The sequence below is a fragment of the Artemia franciscana genome, chromosome 21 (genome assembly GCF_032884065.1).
Source record: "Artemia franciscana chromosome 21, ASM3288406v1, whole genome shotgun sequence".
NCBI lineage: Eukaryota > Metazoa > Arthropoda > Branchiopoda > Anostraca > Artemiidae > Artemia > Artemia franciscana.
This window is the reverse complement of record NC_088883.1, coordinates 21,148,809-21,164,416: the sequence shown is the minus strand read 5'-3', so window position 1 is coordinate 21,164,416 and position 15,608 is coordinate 21,148,809. Positions and strand designations below refer to the sequence as shown.

General features: G+C 35.3%; 1 protein-coding gene and 1 long non-coding RNA gene across 2 annotated transcripts in view; both read left to right on the top strand.

Moving 5' to 3' along the window:
- Positions 1 to 3,194: 3,194 nt before the first annotated feature.
- Positions 3,195 to 7,018, top strand: LOC136040654 (uncharacterized). Its single transcript, XR_010620849.1, has 2 exons — positions 3,195 to 3,279; positions 6,770 to 7,018. It is a non-coding gene; the product is annotated as an uncharacterized LOC136040654 (long non-coding RNA).
- Positions 7,019 to 10,399: 3,381 nt separating this feature from the next.
- The window catches only part of LOC136040705 (glutathione peroxidase 7-like), a 6,905-nt gene continuing 1,696 nt past the window's right edge, over positions 10,400 to 15,608 (top strand). Inside the window, exons 1-2 of the mRNA XM_065725006.1 lie at positions 10,400 to 10,409; positions 11,926 to 12,177. Of these exons, the coding sequence (XP_065581078.1) occupies positions 10,400 to 10,409; positions 11,926 to 12,177 (262 nt within the window). The remainder of the gene's footprint in view (positions 10,410 to 11,925; positions 12,178 to 15,608) is intronic.

Sequence of the window (15,608 nt, the reverse complement as noted above, 5' to 3'; positions counted from 1 at the left end):
GCATCAAGTGCAACAGCATTTTTCATAAGCTTGCTCTTTGGGAAACAAGTTCTTTCTGCTGTTGTAATTGAAAATACCCTTTATAACAATTTTTTGCCGATTCGAGATATAAGGCTCAACCCCTTTTCATAGATTGTTGGCAACAGTAGTATTTTTTTAAATATAGGAAACATAGGAATTGACTATCCCTTGTGAGGTGTTTCTTTATCTACCGTAACGGTGATACTAGTATATAGCTAGTAAGAATGGTGGGTACTCAGAAGAAAATCCAGTGACACCCTGTTATGTCTCTAGAAGCCGTATTATTAATCCTTTGGAGGAGTATAAACAGCTTTCTATGAGCTCTGCAGAACACGGACATTCATTTTTGGGAACAAGCTTTGTGTAAAGTTTGCAGAGAAGTATAATTGAGATGGATGGCATTGTATCCATAGAAGGTTAAGTTCACCATGCTTTCTTGCCCAAAAGGAACAAACCCATTCGAGAATATCTACCGCGTGAATGGATGGTGAAAATATATTTTTGAGGAGATGGGATTAATCAATATTCTTTATAGTTTTACCTCCAAAGATGAAACCAGGGTGTTGCACGATCTTTGACTGACTAACTGATCTTTTGTGTGTTCTCTCTGTCTTTGATTTTTGGAAACTGACCCTCTTGGAAATAGATAACTTTTCTGTCTCCACAAGATATACCTGTGGATACCGGGAAACCTAGGTTGTGTCTCCATTTCTAAGGACATTTGTCAGTATCAGTAAAAAAGTATAAAGAATTCTTTACCTCAAAACAGCGTCGATCTGAAAACACTGTCAATTAGTCCAATCATTTTTAATGTATTGCACCTTGCATACGGTAAAGCCCTGCTTGTCCATAAATGTGGTCATGATAAAAGTTGAAAAAATCAAAAAGAAAGTTTTCTCCACTAATATTTAATATTTGCACCATAATGCATTTTAAATTACATAAGCCGATTTTTTTTTTCTGTTGACAAGATTATTACCTGCCCTTAAAATAAAAATGGTTAATGGCCTCTTTTGAATTATATTGTTGAAAACAGGAAGTTTTGCATAAAAAGCAAAAAGTTCAAACCAACCGAAAAACAAAAAGTAAAATCCAAAAGATTTTGCATAAACTCTTAGTTTGAGCAAAATAATTTTGATAAATCAAGCAGAAATCCATAAGAGAAGGAAACTTAAAATGAAGAAAAATGAAAAGAGTGAATGAAAGCAAGCTTAGAATGAACGTAAGTTAGCGTAAGTAAGGGTGGTGATGTCTAGTGCGGGCTAATCAACAAAAAAACTTCAAAAATCCTCAGTAAAATCGGTAATTTAAGGCATTACTTAAAGTTTATTTTAGCTCTTTGGATGCAAGTTTCGAGTAGGGACTATAAGAATGATTGATAAAACCCAGCGGATTAAATACGATTTTACGTTTCATTCCGACACAATCTTCCTATATTAGCTGTCTTACAAAACAAAATTGAGTCTTCGTCAGTATGGATATATACATTGTCTGTGTCAACTAGAATTTCCCTGTGGACATTGAGATTGGCAAAGCCATTTAGCCTACTTTCAGACGTCACGTTTCTTAGGTATGTCTTGATTCTCCGAAGTGTAAAAGGAGAGCTCTTTTGTGCTGGTCGATACAGGTATAGTGATTAAAATATTAAGTAAGATATGGATGTTCGAAGAGATTGCTTTGCCACAAATATTTAGAAAATCAGTTGCATTGACATGGTGTGCCTTGTTCCGTTAGAGAAATTTTTGCCAAATTTTTCTTTCCGCCATTAAACGTTTAAGGTGTTGTTTTTCAAATCTTCTTCATAACTTTCGATCAACTTCAAAAATGACTCTTTCATCTCTTTACATTCTTCACTATTCTGTGGATAAGTGTGAAGCAAACAGCGAAACCCTTTTAAAATATTCTTGTGCTTTAAGAGACGTTCTTCTATAAAGTTTTATACTTTCAATCCAGAAGATGAATAAGTTAATTCTTTAAAATTGTTCTGTGCTTTCGGCTGAGACATTTCTTCTGTGTATCTGCCTGTCTACAGTCCTTGTAACACTAATTGTAGTTCCATTCAATTTGGCCATTTTTGGCCAAATTTCCATTCAATTTGGCCAAAGAAAATAAAATCAGTGGAAAATAGAATGTTAAACTTTCTTTTGCCGTTGGGGGAGGGAAGGTGTCAGCACGCCATAAGTTGAACACCTTACGAATCGTGCATGTTGTTTCAATATCTCTGGCGGGGTGTCCATATTGCTGATGGACGGGTTCTCTTTAGTAACAAACGTAGTGAGAGCCAATTCAAGTTTTGTTCCACTTTCTTTTTGTAGCTCTTTAATGTTAACAATGCTTGATATAGCAACAGGGCCCTTGACTGATACCTAGTGCTTTGCTCAATCTTTGACAAAATTTTATAAGGCCTACTACCGCTATATCTTGATAGGTCCATAGAACTTGCTTGCTTCTTTTTTTTTTTTTTTTTTTTTTTTCTACTGAACTAAGTATTTACAGTATACATTACAATATAATACTCTTCTGATCTTGTCAAGTGCCTGACAAAAGGCTCTTTAGAAGGGCAGTCCAGTAGACGTGAAACAAATATACCCTCATTCAAGATTTGATTCAATCCAAATTTCAATTTTCAACCCATCAACTAACAGTGGTCCCCCAATTACCTAAAAAAAATTCACATAATACCAATCTATTAGCTTTATACAAGTTCATAATTTTTCCTTTTTCGATTTCAAACACCATAATTAGTTAAGGCCTTTTCATTTTAGTTGCCCTGAAAAATTAAAAAAGTACACCAGCTTTGCCTGAAAAACTTTATTGAAGACACGGCTGAATGTGAAAATTGCCTTTGCTTTTGAAATTTATTCTGCTTTTCAACTGGCTGCAAACTACCACGTTTTCTTATATTTTCTCATGCTGTCGATAAATGAGTTTCTTAAATTGAAATTGCTGGAACTCAAATAAGGAGAAATAATATGTAAAAATATCGTACAGATATGTAAGTTTCTGAACCGTCTCTATTTGACAATACGGGAGAATAAGGACACGGAAAAAAAAACGAAGCTATCCACAGCAAAAAAGAAAATAATAATTTTGCAAAAAAAAAATCTTATTTGAGCCATGATTTCAATGAGGCTTTTTCAGGAAGACTTCGCGCTTCTGATTTTTTTTTTTTTTTTTTTTTTTTTCTTAGCAACTAAGCGGATTTGAAAATTATTTCCACTCAACCAATTTTGCCTAAGAAAGCTATAATAAAGAAAGGTCAGTACTTGGAATTCTAATTTTTTTTTCTTTTGTTGTCCTGTTGCCTTGCATTGTCTTGCTTTGCCTGCTTGGTCTCCGAACTTATTTAAGAAAACGCTCTAGTATGTTACTTTAAAAATCTAACCCAAAATACTACTCGAACCTTATTAGAAACTATATAGGATTAATCAAAATATAGCTCATGCTTTTTATACAAAATATTTTCTTGCTAAAGTCCAATTCAGCTCAGGTTCGTTTTGATGGAAATTGGCATTAGGGCATTATCAATAGTCCTTATCGAATTTAGCGGTGAGATCAGGATGAAACTGGATGGGAAGAATAGAAACCTGTCTAAGATACGTGACTGACATAACTGAACCGGATCTGCTATCTTTTGTGGAATTGGGGGGGGGGGGTAATTTTGAAAATTGAGGTATTTGTAACTTACGAAAGGGTGACCAGATCTTAATAAAATTTGATATTTAGAAGGATCTTGTGCTTTAAAGTTTTAATTTCAATTTCCGACCAGATCCTGTGACATTCGGGGGAGTTGGAGGGGGAAACCGGAATTCTTGGAAAACATGAAAATTGGGGTATTTTTATCTTACGAATAGATGATGGGATCGTAATGAAATTTGATTTTTAGAAGGAATTCATGTCTCAGAGCTCTTATTTCAAATCCCGACCAGATCTTTTGACATTGGGGGGAGTTGGAGGGGGAAATCTTGGAAAAACACTTGGAGTGGAGGAATCGGGATGAAGCTTGGTGGATAGAATAAACAAATGTCCTTGATACGTGATTGACAGAATCGTGCTGGATTCGCTCTCTTTGGGGGAGCTGGGGGGAGGGGTTCAGTGATTTGGCGAGTTCGGTGCTTCTGGACGTGCTAGGGCGATGAAAATTGGTAGGCGTGTCAGGGAGCTGCACAATTTGACTTGATAAAGTCGTTTTCCCAGATTCGACCATCTGCAGGGCAAAAGGGAGAGGAAAAATTAGAAAAAATTAGGTATTTATAACTTACGAGTGGGTGATCGGATCTTAATGAATTTTGATATTTAGAAGGACTTTGTGACTCAGAGCTCTTATTTTAAATCTTGACCTGCATTAAGCCTCTTATTTTTCTTTTTAAATCAATCTATTGATTCATAGAATATTGTTAGAGCTCATACCATATGATCTCTTGGCTCTTAGCTCTTCTCGCCTCGTCACAAGTGCCATATGAGCTCTTAGCTCTTGTTTCTTCTTCCTTAAGCTTTTATTGTAAACATATTAAAGTCGATGTTGCATATTAATTAGTATGTTTACAGACTGTCATTACTTAACTAAGGCTTTTTCAAATAATCAAACTTTTTTTAATTCAGATGTCTTCAACTATCTAGGCTATGGTAGTGTTAAGATAGAAAAAATTGGGTATGCAAGTGTTGCAAAATTGCTGTAAAAAAAATGTGGCAAGATAAGATGTTTATTTAAAAAAAAAAATACTATCACAAGCCCCAAAGGGCCAAACGTGGTGATTGATATTGGATACAGTATGGTGCTTGTCAGGAAATATAGGGTAAAATTGATGTTTTAGAGTTGTCTTAAAAGTCTTCTATAGCTGCCCTTGTTTTTTTTATGGCTTTTTAAAACATCGAAGGAAAACAATTATGCACAATTTGATCTAGTTACAGCACACTTCCAAATACAGCTTTCCCTCCCAGTCTCTGTGTGACTCAAGCTTGTGTGCTGGGATTGATTTTGGAAGTGGCTATACCGTTTGTGCTGTGGGAGGGGAATAAAATAAAAGCCCTCTCCCTTGAAAATGATAGGAAGCGACCTAAAAATCTACTTTGTTTTATTCCTTCTACCCTTAGATCTTTTCCTGTTGTTTTTTTTCGAACGCCTAAGGCAAAAAAATAAAATGCACAATTTGATTCGTTTGAGGTACACCTACAAATTCTGGGTTTTTCCCCAGCCTTTGTCTACCTCAGGTATACCACAGGAGGGTGTCACTTTAACTTTGAGGCAGGGTGTTCCTTTTGACAGAAGAAAGGGATTCAGACAGAAGCCCCATCCCCCCAAGTTAAAAATACCAGCCTTAAATTGTTCTTTTGTACTCCCTCCCCCACCCCACAGGCTGAGCCTATGCGTTCCTGGGGATAGGGCTGTAAGTTGTGCCTTGGGGGCATGTTAGGTTTCTATGGAACAGAATTTACGGAATTTTATGGTATAAACCTCAGATTAGGCTTATTAGATTTAATTTTTGCTCGTTTTGAGTTTGACTCAGCTATTTATTAAATTAAAAAAAACAGGTTTTTGTAACTGCAAGTAAGGAGCGACATTTAAACGATCAGAAATTATTCCATATATGAAAGGGGTTGTCCCCTTCTCAACACCTGGCTCTTTGCGCTAAAGTTTGACTCTTTCTTACAACTCTACTTTTTAAATCAATAGAAAACTTTAGCGTAAAGAGCGAGGCTAAACGGTTTTTTTGCTAAACGGTTTTTTTCACAGTTTTGATCAGACGATTTTGATAAAAAAAAAAAAAGGTGGAGGAGGAGGAGGCCTAGTTGCCCTCCAATTTTTGATTACTTAAAAAGGCAACTAGAACTTTTTTTACGAACGTTTTTGTTAGTAATAAAATATACGTTACTTACGAATTAACTTGTGTAATGAACGGTTTGCATATGAACGGTTTGCAATATGAAGGGTTTGCCCCCTCGTCACTACCTCGCTCTTTTCACTAAAGCTTAAATGTTGTCCCAATTCTTTAATAATGACCCGTGAATCACAAAGGCCGTACAATAAATAGTTAAAATTACTAAAAATACTTTAGCATAAAGAGCAAAGTATCATGGAGGAGATGAACCCCCTTATTTACATAATAATTTCCGTACTTCTTAGGTTTTAATGCTGCTCCTTACTTTCATCTGAATTTTCTTTTGTCATTTTTTTTAATTAATGCTAGAAAATCCTGCAGCCCCTTCATGGAAATTCTCTTCTCTCATGACAAACTCTTCCATGCAGAGATCCTCCCACGTTAACTCCCTCCCCCACAACACAAAAAATTCCCCCTGGAAACGACTGTACACTTCCCAATAACCCTTACTATATGTAAACAATCGTCAAAGTTTGTAACTTAGACCTAATATTTTCTGTTACTTAAAAAGGGCACTATAAATTTTAATTTCCGTTAGAATTAGTCCTCCTGTGACATTCTAGGGCCACATTTTTGTAGATAGGAGCTTGAAACTCCTGCAGTAGGGTTCTCTGATACGCTGAATTTGACGGTGTCATTTTCGTTAACATTTAATGACTTTTAAGGGATGTTCCCTGCTATTTTCTAAAATAAGACAAATTTTCTCAGGCTCATAACTTTTGATGGCTAAGATTGAACTTGATGAAACTTATATATTTAAAATCAGCATAAAAATATAATTCTTTTGAGGTTCCATTTTTAAAATTTTTTTTAAATTCCATTTTTTAGAGTTTCGGTTACCATTGAGGCATTTTTTTGTTTTCTTTCAGGTCTATTAACTGTTATCCAGTGATTTAAGTTATAGATGGTGCTTAAACACAATCACAGGACAACAGTATAGACTACTTTGGATTCAAATACAATCACATGCAGATGCTCTATTCGCAATGCTCCAGTTTATTCAGAATGCTCCATTACTAAAGGAAGATTTGGCTTAATGTTCGCTTCACAAGCACCCAGTATCAGTACCTTTTTTGTTTTTTATCATGAATAAAATTAAATCTAATGCATTGTGGGAATCTTCTCTTCTAAACTAGAGCCGTTCAATAGAAAAACTACAAATAAAGTCTTACTATCACATAGGGTGTGCCATTGCTACCGAAAGCACCGCCCAACCTTCTCCCTCGGAATGTGTACGCGTACCAGCTTACATCTTGGTCTTGTGGGATAAAGACCAACTACAGATCAAATTGGAACCTTTAGAGTCGTCCAACGATAAAACTAAACATTCAACCCATACCTGGTTAACGAGGGAGACCTGGCCATAGCTGTAATGAAAGTATTGAAAAGCTTAATTTAATGATGCTCCTTGTAACGAGGAGCCAAATTTCTTTAGAATATTTAAGGCTTAAAGCAATTTGTTGACAATTTTCAGTTTCAGTCTATCTTCACCCTATTAGGTTTTTGGGAGCGCTTCATGATTTTATTGTGGGGGGCCACTACAATGAGACAATTGAAGTCTCTACAGTGTATGTATTTTAAAAAAGTAGTGGGCTTGAAACAGTTTGGCTCTCAAAGGTGACCTGGGTTTACCAAAATTGTGTCATAATAGCATTATCAAGATGATCAAATTTTTATTACAGATATTACATTTGCCTGATAATCGTCTAGTGAAGGCGGCTCACAATAACTTGTTGAAATCTTCTAAAAAGGCGAGGTGGCCAAAACAGATTAAAGCCACGCTGGAAGAAGCTGGCTTCTCATGGGCATGAAATAATGATCAGGGTCCCCATTGCAAACCTAATGATTTCCTTGGCATGTTGGATTTGGTTCTTTACCACCAGAAGATTAAAGTAGCTTATGATTTTATAACCAGATTAAAGTAATGTATTGAGAGGAGTTTTAGTTGATACTGAACCTACCGTGGAGCGTGCTAAGGTGTTGGTTGTAGGTGTTTGTTAATTTTATGCCATAGCCTAGGGCACACTTGGATTCTTGTGATGAAAATGGTCCGGGAGGCTGGTCTGCTTGCGCCCTTTGTTGGGAATATGGGAGAGACGTAAAGTATTTTATGAGTAATTATAAAAGTTTGGAGAATTTACGGAATTGCTTTTTTTTTTGGGGGGGGGGGATAGGGTGCATCATGGCTCCCATTTATCTTGAAGACCTTTTATAGGGAGCTAATTATTATGGTGGAAAGTTTTGTAAAGAATGATTTAGAGGGGGCTACCCCTCCTCAATACCCTGCTCTTTTCGCCGAAGTTTGACTTTTTGCTCCAATTACTTAAGAATGACTCCTGAAACACAAGATCTGTTTAATTAGAACAATTAGCTTTTTAAAAATTCAAAAACTTTAGCATAAATAGTGAGGGAGTGAGGTGGGGCGACCCCTCGTAAACGTAGCAATTTCTGTTCGTTTTAAGTTGTAATGTTACTCCTTGATTTCAGTTGAAAGGAAAAACTGTTTTTCATTTTATTGTTTTTAAGTCCGCATGCCTCGATGACGATTTGAAGACATTTATATCGCAAGGCCATTGGTGAAATTTTAGGCGCTTGATAAAATAAATTCGTAAGATTTGAGTCATATGTGTAACTGCTGAGAATATCTTGTTTTCATAAGAAAGTATTAAGCAGAGCCAGCCTTTGGGGGTGGCAAGTGGTATAACCCCACTAGGCCTGCTCATAATACCCCATTGACGCCACTGCTCCAAAAACCCCACTGGTGACCCGTGCTAATAAACTTGTTACGAATTATAATCACAAATTGATTTTGTGACTTCACGAGGGGCCTCACAGAAAAACAGTATAATCTAAGGCTGGAGTATCCAAATATGCCATCCCTTTTTATGGCACTTGGTATTAACCAAGTGACATATAGCGATGTCCCGGTTTTGCTACTTTAGGCACTTCCAGGTAAGCTGAAATTTGGCAGGCGTATCAGGGACCGGACCAGATTAAATTATAAATAGTCGTTCTACCGATTTGACCATTGGGGGGGGGGGAGTTGGGATCCGGCTAATTCGGAAAAATAGAAAAAAAATGAAGTATTTTTAACTTAACGAACAGGTTATGGGATCTTAATGAAATTTGATATTTGGAAGGATATCGTGTCTCAGAGCTCTTATTTTAAATCCTGACCAGATCCAGTGACATTGGAGGGGGGCCTAAAATCTTGGAAAACCCATAGAGTGGAGGCATCGGGATGAAACTTGGTGGGGAAAATAAGCACAAGTCCTAAATACGTTATTAACATAACCGGAACGGATCTGCTCTGTTTGAGAGAGTTGGAGGGGGGGAGTTAATTCTGAAAAATGAGGTATTTTTAACTTACAAAGCAGTGATCAGATCCTTATGAAATTTGAAGTTCGGAAGGATATCGTGTCTCAGACCTCTTATATTAAATCCCAACCGGATTTGGATAAGTTTGGGGGAGAAGCGGAACCTAAAATCTCATGAAAATAATAAGCACAAATAATAAGCACGGTGGGAAAAATAAGCACAAGTCTTAGATATGGGATTCACATAACTGGAACGGATCTGCTCTTTTTAGGGGAGTTGGAGGGGGGACAGGATTTATTCTAAAAAATTAGAAAAAATGAGGTATTTTAAACTTACGAAAGAGGGATCGTATTTTAATGAAATTTCATATTTAGAAGGACCTCGAAACTCAGATCTCTTATTTTAGATCCCGATCAGATCCAGTGTCATTAAGGCGGAGGGGGTCTTGGAAAACGCTAAAAGTGGAGAGATCAGGATTAAACTTGGTGGAAAGAATAAGCACAAGTCCAAGATTGGTGACTGACATAGCCCGACCGAATCCGCTCTCTTTGGTGGAGTTGGGGGGGGGGGAGTAATACGGAAAAATTAGAAAAAATGAGGTATATGTAACTTTCGAACGGGTGATTAGATCTTAATGAAGTTTGATATCTAAAAGGATTTTGTGCTTTAGAACTCTTGTTTCAAATCCCGACCAGATCTGGTGACATTGAAGGGAGTTGGAGGGGAAGCCGGAACTCATGGAAAACGTGAAAATCGAGGTATCTTACGAATGGGTGATCGGATCTTAGGGAAACTTAATATATAGAAGAATATTATGTGTCAGATGCTCCATTTTCAATTCGAATCGGATCCGGGGACATAGAGGGTTGGATGGGGAAAACAGAAATCTTGGAAAACGTTTAGAGAGGAGAGATGTGGACAAAACTTGATGGGAAGAATAAACACAAGTTATAGATACGAGAACGACATAATTGGTATGGATCCGTTCTCTTTGGGGGAGCTGTGGGTTGTTAGTTTGGAAAAATTGAGGTATTTTTAACATTTAAATAACTTTTATTTTTAAATAAAAATAACTTTTGATATTTTGAATTTGATATTTAGAAGGAACTCATTTCTCAGAGCTCTTATTTCAAATCCAAACCAGATCTATTGACATTGGTGCTTCTGGACGTGCTTGGACGATGAAAGTTGGTAAGCGTGTAAGGGATCTGTACAAATTGACTTGAAAGAGTTGTTTTCCCTGATTCAACCATCTGGGGGGCTGAAGGGAGAAGAAAAGTTAGAAAATTGAGGTATTTTTAACTTACGAGTGGGTGATCGGATCTGCATTAATTTTGATATTTAGAAGGACCTCGTGACTCAGAGCTCTTATTTTAAATCCCGACCGGGATTAAGCCTCTGATTTTCCTTTTAAAGCAATCTATTGATTCTTAGAATTTTGCTAGAGCTCATACCATATGAGCTCTTAGCCCTTCCAACCTTGTCACAAGTGCCATCTAAGCTCTTGTTCAATTATCGAACAAGCGTCAATTATGAACGCCTTTGTTATATCGCCCCCTTCCTCTCCCAAAATTTTGCTTATTGATGCCCATGTCATATTGAGCCCCTCCCCTTAAGATTTTTTTCTAATATCTTCCCTTGACGGAGAAAACTAAGTGCAGCTTGGACGTGGCTCATTTGTTCACTTTTCCTTTTATCTAGCTCGTTTTGCACTTCACTATTTTTAATCGGTATTTTTTTTCATTTAATAATCATATTGCTATTTATCATATTTATTCCTATATATTCCTATTTCAATTAACTCGTTACGGCACAAGGCAGGTCAAAATAGGCCTTTGAAAAAGATCATGGCAGGGAAGAGAGGAGAACTTTGAGCTAGGACTTCGCTACCCAGAACATTTTTTTTTTTTTTTTTTTTTTTTTTTTTTTTTTTTTTTTTTTTTTTTGTAGTGTAACATTGTAATATTGTAAGTGCTAGTTTTTATTTTTGTAGTGTAACATTTCAGTGCGAAAGTATGCCTCCAGGCATGTGCACTGGTTTGTCATATCTATCTATGTAATTGTTGCAAATAAAAAATTAGCTATCTAGTTGTGTGCTAGAGTTATAGATATTCAGATTTAATTAAACTTACATCATTAAAAAAAAATTTTCGTATTGAATGAAGCTGAATTTTTTTTTCGAAGTTCAAGAAAGGGCAGTCCCTAAAAATACTCTAGTATACCTGCTAGAAAAAAAAATAATAATAATTCGCTCAAAATTAGTCTCATTGTATAATTTCACATCTTTAGAGGTTTTCTACTGTGCTAACTTCCTTGATTGAAATATTCGCAGACATAGGATGTAAATTATTTTACAAACGGAGAGAAATTAAAAAGAAGTTTAAGAAAACTTCTGGAAGAAGTTATCGGTCCTAGAAGTAAGTTGTTGTTTTTCGGGGTTTGAAGCGTTCTAACAACAGGTCATATGCATCCGTATCACTCAATTATTCTAAGCCTTATGTAATCACTAACTTACTTGGGTGTCAATTTGGTCAATATTCACTGAACATGATCATATATTACTTATCTTGCTATTGGTAGGGGTTTATTTACCTGCAGTAAGTAGAAGTATTAACGTTTGACGTTTCCTCTTCTTTTTCTTCCAGTTTTAATGGCTCCGTTTTAAAGTTTGCTTGTTATATTTCTTTGTCAATAATCCTTTTTTTAGGTGACGCTAGTCGTCAACGTGGATTTACAGATTCTCATTATAAAGCTTTAAAACGAATGCAAGATATACTTGGCTTTGAATATAGATTTCAAGTTTTGGCTTTTCCTTGTAATCAGTTTGGTGAGCAGGAGCCAAGTACCAACTATGACATCAAGAATTTTGTGTACAGAAATTATCGTGTTGAGTCTCCTGTGTTTTCGAAGATAGATGTCATTGGTGATAAATCGCATCCGGCGTTTAGAAACCTTGTTGGTAAGTAATTAGAATAAGAAAATTGAACTGTTAAACTGAGTTTCATAGGCTCAAACTGAGTTTGCTTCGTTATTTGTATGTTTTATATAGTGAAAAAAGAAATCACCAATACAACAGCACAAACACAGAAACAAACACACACCACACAACCGAACATAAAAAATATAAATTATTAAAAATAATGATAAATATAAAATAATAAATAACAAATAATATATAGTGAATAATAAATATGCACTTATATAGAGGGTCTGAGTGTTGTGATATTTCTCCTCTAATTACGCTAAATTCTTGGGTATTTTAACTATACCACTTTACCTTTAGTCTAAAAATCTTGAATGTTTCTATTTAATTGCTGGTTTGATTCTTTCCTCCTGCTTCGTCAGAGCATGATGCTTTGTCAACTTTTATTTTATTTTTTGTTTATCTATTTTAATGTTTATTTATTAATAGCATTTAAAACTACTGTCAGTCGTAGTTGAAGCATTCAACTACAACTGACAGTAGTTTATTTATTGTATTATTATTGTGGATATTATATATACATAGTATTATACATAATATTATTTTATAGTGTATTGTTGTGGAATTTCACAATAAGATAGATTTTACAACGATCAAACCGCTACCCTTAGAATCAAACCGCTACCGCTACCCTTAGAAAACCACTACCCTTACAACGATCAAACTGGTTACCCTTAGAATGACAAGAAATAGCTACCCGAGTAGGACATAATATAATTGTTGATATATAACCGTCAAGAATTAGCTCCCTGTAGCTACTTTATAGCATAACTTCAAATTCAATTTTTATGAACTCACTATAGATGGCCCAAGATAGATGTGTTAAGATACAAAATAGCGATGTTTTTGCACAAAATTTGTTTTTTGCCTCTTCCTTGGAATTTGTTTGTTGAGTAAATTCATTACAAATTTGATTTCGAAAGCACGACTGCTGAAAGAAAGGGGTCTTTGTATTGGTATAGTAAGCTTCTCTTATTTCTTTCTTTACTTTTCTTTCTTTACTCTACTTATTTTCTTGCTTCTTACGCTTATTTACTTATTTCTTTCTTTATTTTAAAGACTAAACTTTCTTTGATTAAACTGTTTGGCTTTCTTATTTGGAATAATTAGTTCTGTCAGTTTATAATTTACTTGGTTCTAACTTAGAGTTTGACTCCATGTTATTTAAATTTCATTTTTTTTTTTTAATTCCCTTAAAGATACTTCAGAGATACAGTACCTTCTGATGTATGCCCAGTGGACGCGCTCACGATGATAAGGGGTGAAGTGGCATCATGTACTATAGTTCTCTGTACCAGGCCAAGTCCATGGGAAGTAATTGCTAGCACTTCTTAGTCCCAGCCTGTTACCTTTGTGCACTTCTATCACAAGAATTTTTTTCGGCGGGGGATTTGCCGCGGGATAATACGCCTAGCACCATATATATAGGCCTACTAAATCTTATTCTTCTGTTTCTCTATTTATTGGAGTACTTGAATATTTTTGCTGTTCATATAACAAATTTAAGGCAAAGGAATTGGTAGTGAAAAAATAGCCTGTTTGACATACTCTCTCTCTTACCTATGCCAGATTGAGAATGCAACAAAGTGCAGCAACTAGCTTTTCAAAAATATAAGATAAAAGTTCTGCAAGTCTCATCTCCAAACAATGGCACAAAGAACTGATCTGAATGAACTAGCATCTGAATGGTGGCTAACCTTAATACTTGAGCATGGAACATGATAATTTTTTTGTATTTATTGATTTTGTGACACGCATAATACATGCATAAATTAATTTTACGAATAAAAAACAGACAGAAACTAAGTTGTTAAAAAGAAAGTATTGCAACAAAATGTGAAGACTGACATTGAAACTTAAAACAAGCATAAGTTAATTCGTATAAGAAGTCTAACTTAAAATGAACTGAAATTTCTGCGAATGAAGAAGTGAAACCAAACATTTACACTAAACGAGGAGCTGTTTTGAATAGTTTCATTTTTTAATTGTAGGTTTTGTAAAGAAATCCAACTCTTGAAAATATATTACTATAATGTAATAATACTAGCAAATTACTTTTTATAGTCTACCATTGTACCAATTTTGATTAGTTTTCATCTCTTTTTTCCTATTAAATCTATTCCGTCCACTTTTATAGAAGATATATTAGCTAAGTAAAGCTTTCAGTTTGACAGATTTCGGTAAAGCGCAAATGACAGTCTAGACCTTGGGGTGGGAAGGGTACCAACAGCGCACCCATTTATGGTAATTTGTGTTTGTTGTAAGTTGGACTTCAATTATTACTTAGTTTCTGTTCGCTCTAAGTTTCACTGCTGCCCGTTTCATTCTGTTTAATTTTTTTTTTTCATCCGTAGAAACACCAACTCGTTCAAGAGCTTGTAGGAAAAAAGATTTAGTTTTTTGTACTAACTCTAAATATGTATTTGATTCAAATATCGGATTAAGATTGGAGTTAGATGTGAAAATAATTTACATGTTTTCAGTAAAGTGCAAATGACAGTCTAGACTTTTAGGTGGAGAGGCTACCAACAGCGCACCCCCATTTATGGTAATTTCTGTGTGTCTTAAGTTGGACTTTATCTATGGCTTAGTTTCTGTTCGTTCTAAGATTCAGTGCCGCCATTTCCATTCGGTTCAATTTTTTTCATCCCTAGAAACACCAACTTTTGTAAGAGCTTATAGGAGAAATTATTTTGTTTTTGTACTGACTCCAAATATGTGTTTGATTCAAATATCGGATTAAGATTGGAGTTAGATGTGAAAATAATTTACATGTTTTCAGTAACAGAATGGAAACTTAGATCTTTATGAGAATTTGAGAAACACAATAAAAACCTCACTAACCTTAATATATTTACAGTTCATCAAAAAAGGATTCTTCATTTACCATGCCCACACGGACAAATTCACCCACAGTCTTAAAATTCTCAAAGTTTCTACTTGAAAATTTTTCAAGCCAATTGGACAGGCTTATTTTTTCTCTCCAACGCTTGTTGTATAAGAAGTTAAACAAGAAGCTATACAAATAAAAACATTAGTCCATCCCCTTAATCCTGGTAACGTTAAGATATAAATAAAAAAAGAACACCAAGGCTTGGGTACGTTTTATAAATGAATCCTGTTTTCCTGGTAACGTAAAGATATAAATGAAAAAAAGAACGTCAATATGGCTTGAGTACATCTTATAAATGAATCCCATTGTCCTGGTAACATTAAGATATAAATGAAAAAAGCACGTCAAATAGCTTGGGTACGTTTTATAAATGAATCCCGTTTCCCTGGTAACGTTAAGATATAAATGAAAAAAGCACGTCAAGATAGCTTGGGTACGTTTTATAAATGAATCCCGTTTCCCTGGTAACATTAAGATATAAATGAAAAAAGCACGTCAAGATAGCTTGGGTACG